The 18638-nt window shown below is 57.2% G+C and overlaps 2 protein-coding genes across 4 annotated transcripts in view; both read right to left on the minus strand.

Annotated features, from left to right (window-relative positions):
• Positions 1-1549: 1549 nt before the first annotated feature.
• TMEM14C (transmembrane protein 14C) overlaps positions 1550-18638 on the minus strand; it is a 1060545-nt gene continuing 1043456 nt past the window's right edge. For 2 of the 3 annotated variants that reach the window (XM_049765094.1, XM_049765093.1), the window contains exons 2-6: positions 7373-7415; positions 7104-7180; positions 6126-6227; positions 3447-3534; positions 1550-2069 (exon numbers count right to left, since the gene is read on the minus strand). In XM_049765094.1, coding sequence (XP_049621051.1) covers positions 2012-2069; positions 3447-3534; positions 6126-6227; positions 7104-7180; positions 7373-7395 — 348 coding nt within the window. In that variant the 5' untranslated portion in view covers positions 7396-7415 and the 3' untranslated portion in view covers positions 1550-2011. The remainder of the gene's footprint in view (positions 2070-3446; positions 3535-6125; positions 6228-7103; positions 7181-7372; positions 7416-18638) is intronic. The other variant, XM_049765092.1, reaches the window with a different exon arrangement.
• PAK1IP1 (PAK1 interacting protein 1) lies at positions 10845-18433 on the minus strand. Its single transcript, XM_049764984.1, has 10 exons — positions 18330-18433; positions 16228-16390; positions 14589-14709; positions 14398-14472; positions 13848-13900; positions 13202-13347; positions 12974-13071; positions 12254-12353; positions 11454-11544; positions 10845-11365 (listed from the first exon to the last, which is right to left on the minus strand). Exons 1-10 carry the CDS (start codon positions 18393-18395, stop codon positions 10956-10958), a joined length of 1323 nt encoding a protein of 440 aa, XP_049620941.1. The 5' UTR covers positions 18396-18433; the 3' UTR covers positions 10845-10955.

The raw sequence follows: 18638 nt of genomic DNA on the forward strand, positions 1-18638 counted from the left end.
TACCGGGCAGCTGCCTACAGTGCTCCAAGATCACCTGCCCAGCCAGAGCACTGCAGGCTGAGTACAGGCTTTCCTGTGATGGGCATGTCTCAATGCCCAGCACCACCTGATCCCCTGAGCACTAAGAGGGGCCCTGGGCACAGATCTGTGGGCACCCCCCACTTCCCCTGCTGGTACAGACGAGTGAGTAGACAGCATGGCGGCAGCAAGACCAGGGGTCCAAGTCCCAGCAGGGAGCAGCTGAGCTCAGAGTCCCAGAAAGAACTGAGGGCAGCGGGTCCCTGAGCAGGGGCCAGGCCAGAGCCACCAGTAGGTGGCATTGCGATTGACCTGGACAAAGTGGGGAGGCCCCAGCCCAACAGTGATGAGGCCCACAACCAGACCTGAGCATTCCACGAACTTGGGCCTCAGGGCCAGGATCAGGGCTTGTTGACCCTCTGGGGTTGGGGACGGGGACAAGGGGACAGGAGATGACACAGGCACAGGTAAGCACTGACAGGATCTGCTGGACACAGGCCAAGGGGCAGAGACCGAGCTGGTCCTGAGGTGTGGCCAGGAGACTTCCCAGGAAACAGGCCTGGGGGGAGGTTGCTGCAGTTGTAGACAGGACACACCAGGGAAAGAGGGAAGTAAGGATGTGAGAGGGAGACTAAAGAAACAGTTGCGACATAGGATGGCCGTTTTTCACCCCGTTCACCAGCCATTTCTTGCCTCCCGATTCCTGGCTTGTCCCCTCTCACCATTTCTCTTTCCTCAGAGGGGAGGGCTACCTTGCTCTTTCTCCTGCACAGCTCTGCGGAGTCTGCTGTTCTCAGCCGCGTCTTCTCTCCTTAGGTCCAGAAAATTGTCACTTCCCTTCCCTTGGATTTTCTCGGACCCAACAGTGAGTCAATAGTGCGGGGGCAGGAGAGAGAGCACAGAACAAACATGACGGGGCCTGAGCGGGGCAGATGCTTGCCTTGCACACGGGCCAATATGGGTTTGATCCTTGGCATCCCAATATGGTCCCCTCAGCCAGCTAAGAGTAACCCCTGAGCAGCACCGGATGTGGCCCCAACACCAAGAAAAATAAATAGGGCCCAGAGAGATAGCACAGCGGCGTTTGCCTTGCAAGCAGCTGATCCAGGACCAAAGGTGGTTGGTTCGAATCCCAGTGTCCCATACGGTCCCTCGTGCCTGCCAGGAGCGATTTCTGAGCAGACAGTCAGGAGTAACCCCTGAGCACCGCCGGGTGTGGCCCAAAAACCAAAAAAAAAAAAAAGAAAAATAAATAAAAATAACAAGATGACATTCCATATAGTCTCCTGAGCACCACCAGGAGTAACTCAAGTGACTCCAGAGTGTGAAGCCAGGAGTAACTCCTGAACATCCCTAGGTGTCACCCCAAAACAAACGAAGACAACATTTGGCATGATCAAACCAAACCAAAATACTATTTCCTGGCCTTTCTACTCTTCAAAGGGGTTAATTCCTAAATGTTAACAAAACATTTGCGAGCAGAGCACATATCTTCCTTCGAGTTGGAACTCAGCGGACCAGACACTACGAAGGCATTTTCATAATCAAATTTATTTTCCTTGACATTTCACAGAACATGATTTCAAAGCAAGTCTGTGCTCGAAGGTCAGCAAAGGAACAGTGAGCCCCAAATCTTTTGCCCTCCATCACCCAACTGAGGCACAGCGAACAGACCTGGGGCCCCGCCTGGCCTTGAGACTGCCCTGGGGCTGTGAGGAGGGGCAGGACTGGGTGTGAGGAGCAGTCAACGGACAAGGCAGGTGAAGTGAGACTCAGCAAGTGCTCAAGAAACCTCCTAGCCCTGGGCGGCCGAGAAAGAGGGCCCTGCTTTCCAGGATCAAAGCCATCAAAGCCTGTGTCATTCATTCATTTCTGTGTGTGTCTCTGCATGGAAACTGCCAGGAGTGGTGAAAATGCCATATTTACTTCTCTGAATACATCAAAAACTTTGGAAGTTTAAAAAAATCTGTCGTGGGTCCCCTCTGGGACCTGGCTATGATCGATGGGGTCCGTTCAGCACACTAATTCCAAGCTTGGCCACCATCAGCAAACTGCAAGGGAAACAGAGAAGGTCAGGAGAGGGAAGGGCCCCTACGGGGTCAGGACTCTCTTGTGGGGATGCAGCTCAGAGGGGGGTCAGGGGCAAAGCAGCACCCCCCGCCCCAGAAGTGGTCACGGAGATGCTTGCCATTTTCTGCTTGATGGCTCAGGTGGTGTTGGGTCAGTGAGCACTGCCAGGCCCTGCCCTAACACGGACCACAGGCCAAGTACACAAGACAAAACACCAATCGAACCAGCTTCATAGCACAGCAGGATGGGCATTTGCCCATGAATGCAACTGACCCAGATTCAATCTCTGGTGCCCCAAAGGGTTTTCCAAACACTTCCAGAAATGATTCCTGAGCAGAGCCAGGGGTAACCCTCAAGTACCACTGGGTATGACCCCCAAACAAAACCAAAACAAACAACAAAAATCCACCATAAAAAACAAAACAAACAAACAAAAAAAAAACCGTGGGGCCAGAGAGATAGCATGAAGGTAAGGTATTTGCCTTTCATGCAGAAGGTCGGTGGTTCGAATCCCAGCATCCCATATGGTCCCCTGAGCCTGCTAGGAGAGACTTCTGAGCGTAGAGCCAGGAGTAATCCCTGAGTGCTGCCGGGTGTGACCCAAAAACCAAAACCAAACCAAAACAAAACAAAAAAAAACCCTGCAAAGGGGGCTGGAGCGATAGCACAGCAGTAGGGTGTTTGTCTTGCACGCAGCCAATCCAGGAAGGACCTGGGTTCGATCCCTGGCATCCTGGTCCCACTAGCCTCCCAGGAATGATTTCTGAGCACAGAGCCAAGAGTAATCCCTGAGCACTGCTAAATGTGGCTCAAAAAACAAACACCCCCGCCCCCACCCAAAACAAACCCTGCAATGGAACCTGGGGCTAAAGGAGGTGGTTCCTGTCTTGCACGCAGATAATCTGGGTCCAGTCCTCGGCACTAGAAAGGGTCTCCCAAGCCCGCCAGGAGTGATCTCAGAGCACCACCTGGCATGCCCCTTCTATTTCCCAAATAAAAACACCTCATTTGGGTTTTATGGCAGCAGCTGACAGAAAGCAGCAACCAATCAGAAGTGTTCTTTTCTCCTCCGAGTTTCTGACAGTGAAAAACTCACAATGACGTGAAACACGGGCAGAGCTGTAGCTGGAAGTGTGGGCCAGGAAGTAGGGAGCCCACCTGCCTCCAGAGCAAACCCAGGCACCCCCATCACTGCCGCTGAACCCAACGCTCCGGCCCTCATGGACGCTAAGGCTGAGCCTGCATGTGGTGACCAGGGAGGGTCCTGCCGTGAGGCTGTCACCCTGGTGCCACTTGGGCAGGGCCTTGTAGGCGCTACTCAGCTCCGGCTAGCCTTGGCAATGCGAGTTGGCGAGTACCTGGCGCCTGCGATCAGCCCGGCGGGCATGAACTTCCCAGAATTGTAGAACCTCATGCCCATGATGCCAGCCAGGGTCCCCGACGTCGCTGAGGGAGAAGACAGAGTCAGAGGTCACTGCGTCACCCCGACAGGCAGACCAGGTGCCACCAAAACCCGCCGCCCACCTTGAAAGGCCAGTGCCCTGCGAGGGCCTCAGAACACACTCAGGGTTCTTCCCTGCTGCCCAGATTCTACTCCCTGTCCCCGTGCCAAGTGCCCGCAAAGGAACACCAAGGCACAAGGACAAGGCCCATCAGCCCCTCCAGGACCCCCCACATTGCCGTCCGGCACTCAGAGACTCCTGATTCTCTGCCACTGCCACCGTCCACCCACATCTGTTCCCACACCTGCCCCGTGCCAGGCCGTGAGGACCAGGTGCTCAGAACCAGCTACCGCAGGGTTGAACTGGCACAGGGGGCTGGCACACACTTCCTGTGCAGGAGCCCAAGCTCCATGCCAGCAGCAGCGCCCCATCATGGCAGGCTGTGACCCCCCCACCCCCCCGCAAAAAAAAAAAAAAAAGCAAAATAACAACCACCCGCCTATCTCGAGAGCTGGAAACGTGGGGTAACCAGAAAGACCCAAACAGAAGCTGAGACACTGAGTCTGTCAGCAGCATTGAAGGCACTTTGTTTGGTCAAGGGAGCCCCAGCCTGCGAGAGAGGGATACTCCCAGCCAAGCACAGGTGAGGACAGAGCAAGAGTAAGCAGGAGGCAGAGGCGACGCAGAGCCAAGATCCGACCACGCTGATGATGTCGCATCAAGGCCCAGAAGCTGCATACACTGACCCAGAATCTTATCCTGCACAAGTTCTACAAAACAGGTGCCGAAAAGATAGCAAGGGTAGGGCGATTGCCTTGCAAGTGGCCCACCCGGGATGGACCCAGATTCAAACCCTGGCATCCCATATGGTCCCCCAAGCTTAACATGAGCGATTTCTGAACGCTGAGCCAAGAGCTCAAAAAGAAAAGAAAAGAAAACAAAACAAGAAAACAGGAGACAGAAGGGATGGAGGAGACAGCGGGAAGGGGGGAGGGAGAAGGCGGAAAACTGAGGATGTTCAAGGCCACAGATATCGAGGGAGTGACTGGAACCGGGGCCTAACACAAGATGACTCAATGGGTGAGGAGACCAAGGTCAGGCTGGAGCAGGTTTCGAGACACAAGATTTCAGCAGGCCCAGTGGAGCACAGTGCTGGGAGGAGGGGGAGTCCCGGGTGGTGTCTTAGGGGTTCACAGACAGCCCAGGAGAGGAGAGTGTGTCAGGGTCCAGTTGTACCTCGTAGAATGTGGGCAGGTGGGGACTCAGCAGTGGCCTTGGGAAACCTCGGGATGTGGAAGCCAGGCTGGGCCTGCTCAGGCCAAAGGGCGCAGAGAGGAGATGGGAGCCTGGAGGGAGACTGACAGAGGGAGGAAGGACACGGAGCCACGCGAGGGAACTTTGGAAGAAGTGGGGTGCCAGACCTTCCCAGCCAAATGTCATGGAGAATAGGGCAGTCCCCATGGGCGACTCTCCTCTCCAAGGGTAGGGGGAAAGACTGGCCGTGAAAACAGGAAGAAAGAGGACAGGCCAGGGGAAGGCCTGGGATCACATCCATGGCCCCTGTGATGGCCTGTTCCGGTTGGGAGTCACATAGGGAGGGGGATCCTCAGAACATCATGGGTAGGGGGGCCTGGGAGGTCTGAACCCCGCATCCTGCTCACCCTTTGCTCTCCTTCAGGGACACATGAGGTCATGTGCTCGGCATGGAAGGCGAGGCCGAAAAGAGGCGAGGGGAAGTTTGCGAGTTCCTGGGGCAAGAGCGAGGGACTCCCAGAGATCTGTGAACCTCAGGCCAGCCCAGAACTACCTGGTAACCCCCTGGTGGGCAAGCTGGGTCCTGCCAGCACACCAGGGCGGGGCCACAGCTCTCCCTGTGGGGTCGGGGCCACACCCACGGTTATTGGGGCTGCGTCACAGATCTGATTGGGGTCAGTTTTACAGGAGCCCACTAGCCCCTGAGAAGCACAAATACCCAAGAGACAGAGGCGACAGCACAGGCCTGCAGCTGGGGGAGCAAGAATGACCCCCATACCACATGATGCCCTGAGCACTGAACTGAGTACAGCCTCTGAATGCTGCTGGGTGGGACTCCAGAACTGGCAGGGACAGAGCTGAGCACTAGAGCACTTGCCTGTGCACAGGGGCCCTGTGGCCAGGTCCCAGCACCACAGGGAGAGGCACAAAAAAGAGGAACCGGGCCAGGAAGGTGGCGCTGGAGATAAGGTGTCTGCCTTGTAAGCGCTACCAAGGAACGGACCTCGGTTCGATCCCCCGGCGTCCCATATGGTCCCCCCAAGCCAGGGGCGATTTCTGAGCACATAGCCAGGAGTAACCCCTGAGCGTCAAACGGGTGTGGCCCAAAAACAAAACAACAAAAAAAAAACAACAAAAACAAAAAAGAGGAACCCGAAAAGGGAAGGAGCATGCAATGCTGAAGGCAGAACCTTTCCATGACCTTCAGTGCCCGGTGGACACACTCAGACAGACAGACAAACATAGTCACATACGCACACAGACCTGCACCATCTCCCCACAGCAGACCCCATGGGCCCCGACAGAGACAGGCGTGGCCGCAGAGCAGAGGTGCTCACTTACCCAGGAAAACCCAGATGTTGCGGGGGTCCTGAGAGAGCTGGTAGGCCCCGAAGCCAGCTAACCCTCCAAACAGGAGCCCAGCAGCAAGGGACGGGACACTGCCTGCAGGGAGCAAACACAAGTCACGGGGCATGAGAGCAGCTGATTTCAGCCACAGATCTTAGGCCGGCTGGGCTCAGGGTCCTACACAGGTGGGCATGGGCCGGGCTCAGCTCCAGCCTTCCTGCCTGTTCCCGTTTACTGAGGAAATCCTCACAGGACCGACCTGGCGTGTCCCAGCCTTCCTGCTTGCCCATTTTCTTTACTCATGGAATTAGTCAAAGGAATTTCTCTATGGAGGGAAGAGCAAAGAGTGACTCTACCTAGGAGGAGGCTCAGAGGCATTTGCTTTTCGCAGAGAAACCTAGTTCCTATGACCTATGTTCCAACTAGCAGGACACCCCGTGACCCACAACACAAACCCACAGACAGACTGCCCAGAACAGGGCCTCTGGCAAATTCTCAAAGGAGAGAGAACTCGTCTGAAGAATAGAAAAGATTGTGAGGTGTGAGGGTGTGTGAGTGTGGCTAAGGCAGGTGGGCCTCAGGCTGAAGGTTTGGCCCAGGCACCTGCCAAACCGTGACAGACAGAAGACAGACTCCAGCAGGAGGTTTCCTCCCAAGGCCATGTTGTTTGGCAGAGATAGCCGGGCCACACCTTTCGATAGAGGCAGGAGCACAGCGCTGGGAGCCTGCTCTGTCCCAGCAGATAAGGAGGTAACAGCAAGTGCTCTGGGGGACCATGGGCTTCCCAGGGAACAAGGGGGGGTCTTAGAGGGTGAAGAACGGGGACTGGGAAGGCTGAGAGTGCAGGAGACCTAGGGTCAAGCCCACAACTATCATGTCCCCCAAGTAACACAGGAGAAACCCCCAGACACTGAATCAGAACTGACCCCCAGGCACCGTGGGTGTGATTCCCCAAATTTAAGAAAATCGCACCTGCTTTGGCATAGCCGATGATCCCCCCAGACGCCACGAGCGCTGCATAGCCGAAGCCAATCCAGTGGATGGGCACCCTGGAAGGAGAGTCGGGGGATGACGTGGCCCACACAGGGCTCAGAGTGGGGGACACGCCAGAAGGACCCAGGCGGATTAGCCGTTTCCCCCGAGGACAGCAGGGCCGGGACATGAGGCCATGCCTGTCTGTCTGTCCATCCTGAGTGCCCGCTTGGGGCCCAGAGCAGAGGCAAGTGAGAAACTGCACTCACAGAGGGCTGGAGTCCTTCTGCATGGTGGCCTCTTGCTGTCCACAGAGGGGAGTCCACGAGAACCTGCGGAGAAGCCAGAGAGTCGAGGTGACCAGCAGCCTGGGAAAGTGGGGGTGCCCAGCTCCAGCAACAACAACTTTCCTCCCTGTCCTGAGAAGGCAGAAGTGTTTTGGGTGGGGCCCAGGCTGGAGAAGACTTGCTTCCTGGCCCACTGCAGACCCAGCTGGGACCCAAGCACCCCTTGGGGTCCTCCTGGGGCCTCCCAAGAGTGACCCCTGAGCACAGTGGGGAGAGGGAGGCCCCAGCCTAAGAAGAGCAAGGAAAGAAACTCCCCACCCCTTGGGGTCCCCCTGGGGCCTCCCAAGAGTGACCCCTGAGCACAGTGGAGTGAGGGAGGCCCCAGCCTAAGAAGAGCAAGGAAAGAACCCCCCGAAGCCCTCGTGGGCAGCAGCAGCAGAGGATGCAGAAGCCACGAAGCTGCTAGTGCCCGGGGTGGGTGCTGTGTTGGGGGGCCCCACTTTCGGGCCTCCCCAAATCTCCAGGCCCAACTGGGCGATGACCTCGGGGCAGGTCAAGGGGCTCCGGGCAGGCCCGCGGGGTGGAGCCTGGGCGTCCAGGGAGGGTCCCCGAGTTGGGGGGTCACCCCTGGGCTGGCACCCCGACTGGGGGTCCCCTGCCCCAGGCCCTTTGGACGGCCTTGGGCCAGTTTCCAGCCAGCCAGCCCCCGCAGGCGAGTGTCAGCTCGGGAGGCGGCTGCGAAGCTCGACCCCACCCCCGGGGAGTCGGGGACCCACCCGCCGCGCACCCCCGGGTACCGGAGCCGCTGCAGAGGCCGAGCGGGGGCGCAGGGACTCGAACCGGTAGCGTGAAAGTCCCGGCCACCAGAAGTGACGTGCGGGGAGAGGGCGGGGCTTTAAATGCGCCTCGGCCTTGCTGCGCGCGCAGCGTCAGGGGCGGAGCTTAGACCACGCCCCGCCGCTCCGATTGGCCTGGGGGCGGGACTTGAATAAACCACGCCCTCAACACTAGGCACTTGGGCAAGACTCGCAGAGCACGTGGGTAGTGGGCGGGGTCTGAGGAAGTCACGCCCCCGAGCGGCAGGCCGGGGCGGGACTGCGCTGTGCGCGCAGTGGGGCGCGACTTTTCCTTGTGGTGGGCGTGGCCTCGCCGCGTGCGTCACGCGGAGGGCGGGGCTTGGTGAGGCCACGCCCACACACTGGACCCAGGCCTCCTGGTGTCTTTGGAACCCAGGGATGCGGGTTACCCACCACCTCCATGGCTTCTTCTACACCCGGGATCCGACCTTGAATAGGGCCTTGGAGTCACACGGGTGGCACCTTCACTGTCAGCACAGCAGTTAGGTAGGGTGTCTGCCTTGAAAGAGGTTGACCGGGGCGGGATCCTGGAATCCCACAGGTGTGTCCCCAGAAGCCAAAAATGAAAAGGTAAACAGAAGGAAGTGGAATTCTGACACACACAACAAGGCTCAGCAATGTCAGAGAATCAGAATCAACAAAAGCCAGGAAGAGCAGAAAGAAGTCTTTCTGATGCCCCGGCCTCCAGGTCTGAGAAGGGGGTGTCCCTGGGTGAAGAGCCCCTTCTACCTCCACTCCACACTTTGTATGCATGATTTTTGATTACTTCTTGGTCATTGTATAAGTCAGACACCTTTTGTTTTGGTTTCTGGGTCACACCCGGCAGTGCTCAGGAGTTATTTCTGGCTCTATGCTCAGAAATCGCTCCTGACAGGCTCGGGGGACCCTATGGGATGCCGGGATTCGAACCACCTTCCTTCTGCATGCGAGGCAAACGCCCTACCTCCATGCTATCTCTCCGGCCCCAGACACATTTTTTATTAGTCGCCCGTTATTTTGCCTAAGAAGTGGGAGCCACTGGTTGTTCTGCAAGTTGAGTTGAGTAGTGATGGGAACACACGACGGCTGGGAAACAGCACAAAAGGCTGCGGGCATGCCTGCCTGTGGGATGCCATGGCACTGCCAGGCATGAGCCTGAACCAAGCAGACTTGACCACCACCAACACTCACCTTAGAGCAGTCACGTGAGCAAAAGGAGTGGCACGGCTCACTTCTGGGGTGGTCCTGGGTGTCAAGGGCACATGTCCAGAGCCTGTCTCCCCGTGAGCCTCACTGGGCAGAACCCAGGGGCCCTCTCACACCCAACATCTGCCAGGCAGATGAATTCAAATACTTGGACCCCACATCTGAGTCTCTGCAGAGAACTGCAAGCACCTCTGCAAGGACCTGAGGCCACTTTCCTGGTGAGCTGAGACACAGGATTCTAATGGAAGAGGCTTCCTGAGGGGGAGAGCCACAGTGAAAGCTTCTGATGACCGGATATGAAGGACTAAAGAATAGATTTATATGTGTGGTGACATGGATGAAAGGAAGGAAGCAGAAACGCTATTTCTTCTCCCTGACCCCACCATCCAGAGTCTACCCTGTTGAGTTTAGGGCCTATGGAGAGAAAGTGCAGACTTGGCATGTGGGATTCCAGGATTTGGTCCTGGCACTACATCGCCCCAAGCACCAAGGGGAATAGCCCAAACATCACTAGATGGGGCCCCACATACACTAAACTTAAGTATATATTTCATAAATATATTTCATGTCATTTTAAAACATTTTTCAACATACTTAATACAAAAATCTTTTTGTCCTAGATTTACAAAAATAAAATCTTCATTAAAACCATGAAATTCAGGGCCCGGAGAGATAGCACAGCGGTGTTTGCCTTGCAAGCAGCCGATCCAGGACCAAAGGTGGTTGGTTCGAATCCCGGTGTCCCATATGGTCCCCCGTGCCTGCCAGGAGCTATTTCTGAGCAGACAGCCAGGAGTAACCCCTGAGCACTGCCGGGTGTGGCCCAAAAACCAAAAAAAAAACCATGAAATTCAAAGACAAAGCTGTTTTATCTGCCATTTAAGGGAAAAAAAAAAAAAAAGAAACCATAAAACAAAAAACTTTTCATCCTGCCCAAGAATGAGCTCAAGGGCTGGAGAGATAGCATGGAGGCAGGGTGTTTGCCTTGCATGCTGAAGGATGGTGGTTCGAATCCCGGCATCCCATATGGCCCGAGCCTGCCAGGAGCGAAGCCCACCGCCCCCCCTTCAAGAGCTCAAAAGTGTGCCATGATTTTGGAACCAGGTACTGAAAGATCATGAGGTGGGGATCCAGCCCAGGGCCTCCCTCGGGGCAGTCAAACACACAGCCCACTTTCCTGAGCCCCGTCAAGTACTCGGGAGCAAAGATCTGCTCCCACAACAGAAAAAGAGGCTGCACACCCGTACTCTGTGACACCATCAAGGAGCCTAACAAAACGGCATCTAACCCAGGAAGGATTTGTGGTTTTGCTTTTTGGCCACACACTCAGTCCTGCAACAGGGAGCACTTCGGCAGACTCATGAAATCTTACAGGATGTGGGAGATTGAACTTCGGTCGGCCTCCTGCAAATGGCCTCCCCACTGTGCTATGGCTACATTTCCACCGTTAAAAACAGAAAACCTCCAAGTGGTTGCATGTTTGTTTTCTGAGTGGAAGCTTGTCCTTGTCGTGTCCCCATGGGTCACAATCCCTTCTTCTTCCTCTTCTTTTTCTCCAGCAGCCCCACTGCTTTCCTCTTCATGCCTATGGCCATCCCCAGGCCTCCTGGCAGCACTTTCCAGTCCCTTTTCAGCAGCCTCTTCACCCTTTTCTTCCGGGCCACCCCTAGGCCGGCCCCGTTCAGTGGCCCTCGGCTCTTTTTCTCCAAGGGTTCTTCTGATTCCTTCTGGGCAGGATCCAGCGGATCTGCCTTTCTCGCTGCCAGCCTGTAGCTTTTCTCTTCCTCCTCCATCGTCTCCGTCCTCTTGGCTGCCACCAGCCTGTCTCCATGCAACACCTCACGGGTCTGTTTTTTCCGTGAAGGCTTGGACCGCTGCTCTTGGCCGTCCTCCTCTTTCTCCTCAGGGCAGACTGCAGGCTGCTCCTTGTGCTCTGAAACAGACACAGCCATCACAGTTAGGGGCTGGAGCAGCTGCCAGGAGTCTGAGGTTCCCTTGTCCCCCCCAGCTAAGGCATATACCTGGAGAGGATGCTGTACCGTCCAGCCACACTCCGACACACGTCAGCCTAGCACCGGTGCTCACTTGGCACAGCAAGGACGGCGGTGTTCGCTGCAAGGGAAGAAGCAGTTGGGGGTTGAGTGCCCGTGGGCACCCACAATATAACACACACTGCACACCACTCTGGAGTGAACTGGTCTGACTGCCAGCCAGAGACTCCAGGTCATGTTCCCAGGGGGCACTTTCATGCAGGGAAGGGGCGAGTCTCACTTTGTTTCTGTTTCCTTGGAGAGTGGGCACCAGGCACTAGGGACATTCAAGAGAGTGACAGCAAGAGGCTGGGTAGGATCTGGGCACTGCATGGCCCCTAAGTGCCTCTGGGAGACCCTCACGCCCAGCCAGGAGCAGCTCCCCAGAACCACAGAGTGCCAAACTCCCCCCCCCCCCAAATTAAGCCCTACTGAGATGGAGCAGGAGGTTCCAGGCCTGATAACCAGCTGGTGACCCTCACCCCCAGAAAAGGCCAAACAGAGTGTGGGAGGAGACACAAAGGGGAGTGAGACTTTCCAAGTGCCTGGCACAACCTTGTCCAAACTCTCCTAGGCGGCCAAGAGTCTCCCTTCTCTTGGGCCACCCCTGAGGCTCAGGGACCAAGCCCGGCCTCCTCAGCAGCCCCACGGGTGTCAGAACCCACCCAATGGCGTGCCCCTGGCTCTGAAGCCCTAACTCTCGAAACCTGGTTGGTGGGTGTGCGGGGTGCATGCCACCACCTTGACTCGGGGCACTGGCTGGACCCAACCCACAGTGGAGAGAAACTGACCATGTCCGGTTCGAACTGCCACACTTTGATGAAGCCGTCGTTGGACGCCGTGACCACGACCCGCTGCCCTCGGACCTCCAAGCTGCACAAGTCCTTCACCCTGGAATGACAACGGTGCCTGGGAGACCAGCCTTCTGCCTGGCATTAGTGCCGCACACCACCGGCGGCAGCCTGGCACACTGAGGCAGCGCCGCACAGATGGACAGTGCCACCTGGGTGGAGGGGCATCCTTCAAATGTTCTCAGAAGAACCCACAGCCTGTCCTGAGAACCCAGACTGGGGTCCCCAAGCCCACCGGCTCACCCTGGCCCCTATCCTAAGCAGCATCTCAGGACAGGCCCAAGTGGTCGGTATACCCTGTGTTCTTCCAGCTAAGTGAAGGACCTCCAGGACTGATCTGCACCCCCAACACAACCAAGACCCACAAGACTAGGACTCTCAGCTGCAAGTCCAGCTTCACACGTTCCCCCCAGCTCTGCCACCAAGTGGGGCTAATGCAAGCCAGGCGAGTGGGGGACCTGGATAGCCAATCCTTGATGGGGGTGTGGGCAGAGTCTGAGCTGTTTGGGGTTCAGTGCTCAGAAGGCACCTGATGCTCTGCCGGGTGAGCCCGAAAGGCGCCTCCCCCATACCTGCAGCCAAAACAGGACAGACAGCCCGGCACCCCAATCAGGCAGGGTCGAGGTTCCTCCCAGATGAACAGACTGGGTTTGGGAGTACCTGTTCTCGTGAGCTTTCCATTCACAGAGACACAGCATCGAGTCGCAGTCAAAGACCTTCACGGTCTCCTCATCACCAGCCACAGCGAGCACAGACTCCTGGAAGGACATAAAGGGAGAGAGGGAGAGAATGAGAGCAAGTAGAAGGAGAGAGAGAGAGAGAAGCAAGAAACAGAGTGTAAGGTGGAGAGTGCCCCCAGAACTGTCGGCTCCTGGTCCCCCCACTTACCGCCAGGAAGGCAACCGCAGACACGCGTCTCCCCGCCTCGATGGTGCCGCTGACAGAGGCGGTGGTGAGCTGGTAAACGTCGATTCTGTTGAACACGACAACCACGTACTTCTCTCCACTTGGGGACCACTCCACGATGTGAGCATCTGCAAGGCAAAGGTGTGACGGCCTGTATGGTTTTCTGAAGGGGAGAGAGATCATGGTAGGGGCTGGTGACAAAGGCAGGGTGGGAGCAGCCTCTGGGCTTCCCATGGATCCACCAGCCGCCACAAGAAAGAAACTGGGATAAAAAATCAGGATCGACAGCACATAGTTACACTATATAACACACCAACTGCATGGATTTGGCTCAAGTGTAAATGTCAACATGAGGGCTTTGTCCTCTCCTGAAGGCTGGGGGCAGTGGAGCCAGCAACACCGCCCAGTACAAGCAGTAAGAGCCAAACCCCCCTCACTCAGGGCACGCAGGAGGGGCTGGGCCTGACCACAAAACTGCCAGGGACCACCTCTGGATCTCACCGAAAAACAAAACCCGAATCCTGTGTATGAGGGACGAGCACGACACTGGTCCAGGGCATTCGCAGCAGCTCTAGTGCTCGGGAACCCGGGGCCCTGACCCGTGTTGTGGTCTCCCCAAGATGCTTACTCTGTTTGATGTTCTTGATGAACGCCGACCGGCCTTCCACTAGGTTCCATGTCCTGCAACGCAAGAAGCCCCATCACGGCAGGGCCCGGCGGTCACACGGAGTTGAGTGCGAGGGGCAAATGACAGACACACTCAAGGGGCACCGTGTGGTCCTTGCCGGGCCCTCACAGCAATGCCCGACCTGGCAACTGAGTTTTGCTGAAGGCTGCGGCTGCCTGGGGCCCAATGACATGCTGTGATGGTCAGTCTGCCCAGGGGTGGCCGTGGTGTCTTTTGTACAGACTCAGAGGAAAGGCACAGCAGGAAGGGTGCTGGACTTGCCATGTGACCAAACCTGGGTTCGATCGCCGTCACCACACTGGGTACCCTGAGCACTGCCAGGAGTGATACGACACCCCAGCTCATAGCCCAGGACGCACTGAGGTTTCCTGGCAGAAAAGGGCCTGAGAGAGCCTGGCCCAGGTGCAGAAGCATCACGACACAGCCCAGAATCTTTGGTGGTCGGCCCCAGGGGCTGGGCAGCAGAGGGTCTGGTCAAGCCCAGACTTACCGCAAGGTCTTGTCTGTTCCCACCGAGAGTGCCAGCTTGCCAGAGGGGTGGACGGACAGGTAGGTGACTTGTCCCCTTCAAGGAAACCATAGGACAGTGAGTCCCAATGCACACACACACACACGTGGACACACGTGTGTGTGTGTGTGTGTGTGTGTGTGTGTGTGCTGGGGACAGGAGGCTACACTCACTTGTGTGCGCGAAGTGACTTGAGACATTCCCACTTCTTGGCATCCCACACACAGATGAGTCCGTCTTCCGCCCCGCTGACCAGGTGCCTATTCCTGTGGAACTTCAGGCATGTTATGGTGCCTGCGGGAAACCAGAGCAGGGAGATTAGTGTCCATGCGGAGCGGGAATCCTGCTTCCAGTCCAAAGACTGTGCTACTACAGGACAGGCAAGATTTGAGTCACCCTAAGTGAGTTTTACTCGCACCAATGGTGCTCAGGGAATCAGACCTGCTGTGCCTCGGGGGACTAGACACAGCTATCAGGGATTAAACTGGGTCCAGCTGGATTCAAGGCTATGCTATCTATCTCTCCCTGTGTGATCTTTTCAGCCCTAGAAAATACTGATTTTAGCAAAGAGATTTGTCTCCTCTCAGGCAAGGCTTTGAACTCACCCATCCAACCTGGCAGCCATGAGGCGGGGACTGGCTGGACAGGAGGCTAAATAATCTCGGTCTCTCACCCACCCACAATGCCCTGGATAAGGACAAGTTGAAGGCCCCTGACGGTTGGATACAGAGACCAGGCCGAGTGGCTCTCAGGTTTCCGCATGAGCTTAGCCATCCAGTCAGAACCTCTCTGTCACCCTGGTTGTGACACTGTGAATGTCACTTTCCCCAAACAGGCTCCCTGGACAAAGCTGTTACCAGCTGTTAGAAAACGAGACTCATGGCAGGAACAAAAGAAGGAAGGAAGGACATTTTCATCAATCTCCCTAACTCCCATCTCACTGTCCAGTGTGGGCGCCAACACCTGTGAACTGGCCACAACGGTTCAACATGCTGCTATGGGGTCAGGGGAGAGAAGCCCTAAACAAGAATCAGGAGAAGGTGCTGGGGTACAAGGTTTCACTTCTGCCCCACTAACCCAGGTATACAGACCTACAATCTCCAGGCTGACACCAGTTCTTCAGGCTCTATCCTTTCCCCTTCTCACAGAAGTGTCTGTGAGGTCCTGCACTGACCTCAGGGAACAGCCTCTGGTCACCAGCACTCGGGAGTGCGGCAGCTTTCCTTTTCTGGTCCCAGGCCACTCTCCATCCACCCCGTTTTCCCTCCTGGTAAGAAGAGATGTTATCTGCCCTTTTGGGCCCTGCTGGAGTGTGGCACTCCAGAGAGGGGCAGCTGCGGGGAGAATACTGTGCTCAGATCCCTCTGCCCTGATCGCCCAGTCCCCTGGCAAACTCCAAGACCAAACTCTGCTGCTTTGCTTTCATTCACCTTGAAGGTGATCTGCTCTCTGAAGGCTATTCCCAGAAACCAGTGGAGGGGCCTAAAGGATAGTGACCTTAAAGGAAAGAGGTCGGGCCCGGATGGATAGCACATCGGTGTTTGCCCTGCAAGCAGCCGATCCAGGACCAAAGGTGGTTGGTTCGAATCCCGGTGTCCCATGTGGTCCCACGTGCCTGCCAGGAGCTATTTCTGAGCAGACAGCCAGGAGTAAGCCCTGAGCATCGCTGGGTGTGGCCCAAAAACCAAAAAAAAAAAAAAAAAAAAAAGAAAGAGGTCTTGTTCTGCCTTGTTCTGATTTCTGCGCTCACTAGCACGGGAACCTGCTCCCCTAAGTCACCCCAGACCAACTGCCGTTCAACTAGGGGCTCACCGCTGTGATGCACCAGCGCCCCGTGGTCCAGCTTCTTCTTCATGTCGTAGATGTGAATCGTCTCATCTTTGCTGCCGGTGACCACAAACCGGCCGCTCACAGCCACGGCGGACAAGGAGGCGGTGTGGGCGTGGTGGGTGAAGTCAGCCACGGGGGTCCAGGCCTGCAGGGGGAGGGGGGACACCATGAGCTCAGCCAGTCACAGCACAGCACCCAGCAGCAGGTGAGGGGGTGCCAGCAGCAGAAAGACTAGCGGAGGTCTTCTATTTCCAAGATTGTCATCTTGGGCCCTGACAAATAAACAGGGTCAAAGACCACCGTTCATAGAGGCCTTTAATTCGGTCCTCATATTGCCTTCTAATTAGGTGTCTCTCGATTGATTCCTTTGGTTTTCCTGTTAAAACGATGTTTCCCCATCACCTCCTCATCTGGCTCTTTCCCTCCCTTGTGGGTGGGCTTGGTTTTTCCCAATAAAGGCTACTCAGGAGGCCCGGAGGAAGAGCTGCCATCTAGGCTTGTGGTTCCACATGATGGGTGACCAGCTTGCAGGGTGAGTTTCCAGCCTGCTGTTCCTTCCCAACCATGCATGGAGTTATTTCCTGCTGTGTCTGAGTTGCTGCCGGGCCTGCATCTCTGGCCCTACCCGGACAAGGCTCATGGGGACCCCTCTGCCTCTCTGGGATGGTGGAATGCAGGACCCACCGTTGCACAGCCCGGGAGCTGAAGCCGGGACACCCAGCAGTGACCCGGGAGAGCTCTAGGGCAGTGATCCAGACCCCCTGGGGGAAGCTGGACAGTGGGGGATCCCCGTCACCTCCCTCTGGCCCTGGCTTGATTTCACAGCCCTGACGTGTCATCTGACTTTTTCCTCCCCTTGAGGGTGCGCTTGGTTTTCCCCAATAAAAGCTGCTTTGGAGGCCTGGAGGGACAGCTGCCATCTAGGCTTGTGGTTCCACATGGTGGGTGACCATCTTACGGTGTGTCTCTGTCCTGCTTCCAACTGTGTGGATTATTTCCTGCTGCGTCTCTCATCCTACCTGGACCCACCATAACACAGTCCAGTACAGGAGCTGAAGCATGGATACCCAGCGGTGCCTGGGAGAGCTCTAGGGCAGTGATCCAGACCCTCTGGGAGAAGCTGGACACTGGAGAATCCCTGTCACCTCCCTCTGCCCCTGTCTTGATTTCACAGCCCTGACGTGTCATCTGGCATTTTCCTCCCCTTGAGGGTGGGCTTGGTTTTCCCCAATAAGGCTGCTTTGGAGGCCTGGAGAAGGAGCTGCCATCTTGGCTCATGGGTCCACATGGTGGAGCGACTGGCTTGTGGATCGAGTTTCAGCCTGCTGTCCCTTCCCAATTGTTCGTGGAATTATGTCCTCCTGTGTCTGAGTTGCTGCCGGGCCTGAGTCTCTCGTCCTACCCGGACGGGGCTCATGGGGACCCCTCTGCCTCTCTGGGGATCGTGGAATGCACGACCCACCATTCCACAGCCCACGAGCTGAAGCAGGGGCACCCAGCTATGCCCCGGGAGAGCTCCAGGGGGTCGAGTCCAGGGCCCTAGGGGGAAGCTGGACAGCGAGGGAGCATCACCACCTTCTTCCTCCACCCCGCTCTGGCTTGATCTCCCAGCCCTGACGCCTCCTCATCTGGCCTTTTCCTCCCCTTGAGTGGGGGGCTTGGTTTCCCCCTATAAAGGCTGCTTTGGAGGCTTGTGGGTACAGAGCTTGCGGGGTGAGCCTGCTGTTTCTTCCCAGCTGTGCGTGGAGTTATTTCCTGCTGGGTCTGAGTCTCTCGTCCTGCCCGGACAGGGCTCGTGGGGACGCCTCTGCCCCTCTGGGGATCGTGGAACGCGCGACGCGTCATTGCACAGCCAGGAGCTGCAGCAGGGGCTGCAAGTCCAGGTCGAGCAGGCGGAGCTGGACGGCGGGGGGTCCGCGGCCCCTGCACCCCGCTCCGGCTCGATCTCGCAGCCCCGATGCCTCTGGGGCCCGGCCCGGCCTCCTCCACCCGCAGGGCCGGGCCCAGCCCCAGGAGGCCCAGGCCGGCCGGGGGCGCGCTCCCACCTCCGCGTCCCGCTACCGAGGCTCCCCCCGGGCTCTCACCGCCTGCTCGGGCCGCAGCGCGAAGCCGAACAGGACCTGCTCGTAGCAGCCGGCCACCAGCTCCATTGCAAGGCGCAGCGCTGCAAGGCGCGTGCAGGGCCCGGGAGCGGGGTCCTTCCGCAGCGCCGGCGCGCTGCTCTGACGTCACACGCGCGCGCCGGGGCTGCCCCTCTCGCCGCCTGCCTCCCGCTTGACCACTCCGCGCCGCGCGCCGCGCGAACCCGGAAGGGAAGGGCGCCCGCCCCCGCGAGAGCACGCGTCTTCTCGCGAGAAGAGGTCGGAGTGGGCGTGGATTGGTGATGTCACGAC

Source organism: Suncus etruscus, chromosome 18, assembly GCF_024139225.1.
Source record: "Suncus etruscus isolate mSunEtr1 chromosome 18, mSunEtr1.pri.cur, whole genome shotgun sequence".
Taxonomy (NCBI): Eukaryota; Metazoa; Chordata; class Mammalia; order Eulipotyphla; family Soricidae; genus Suncus; species Suncus etruscus.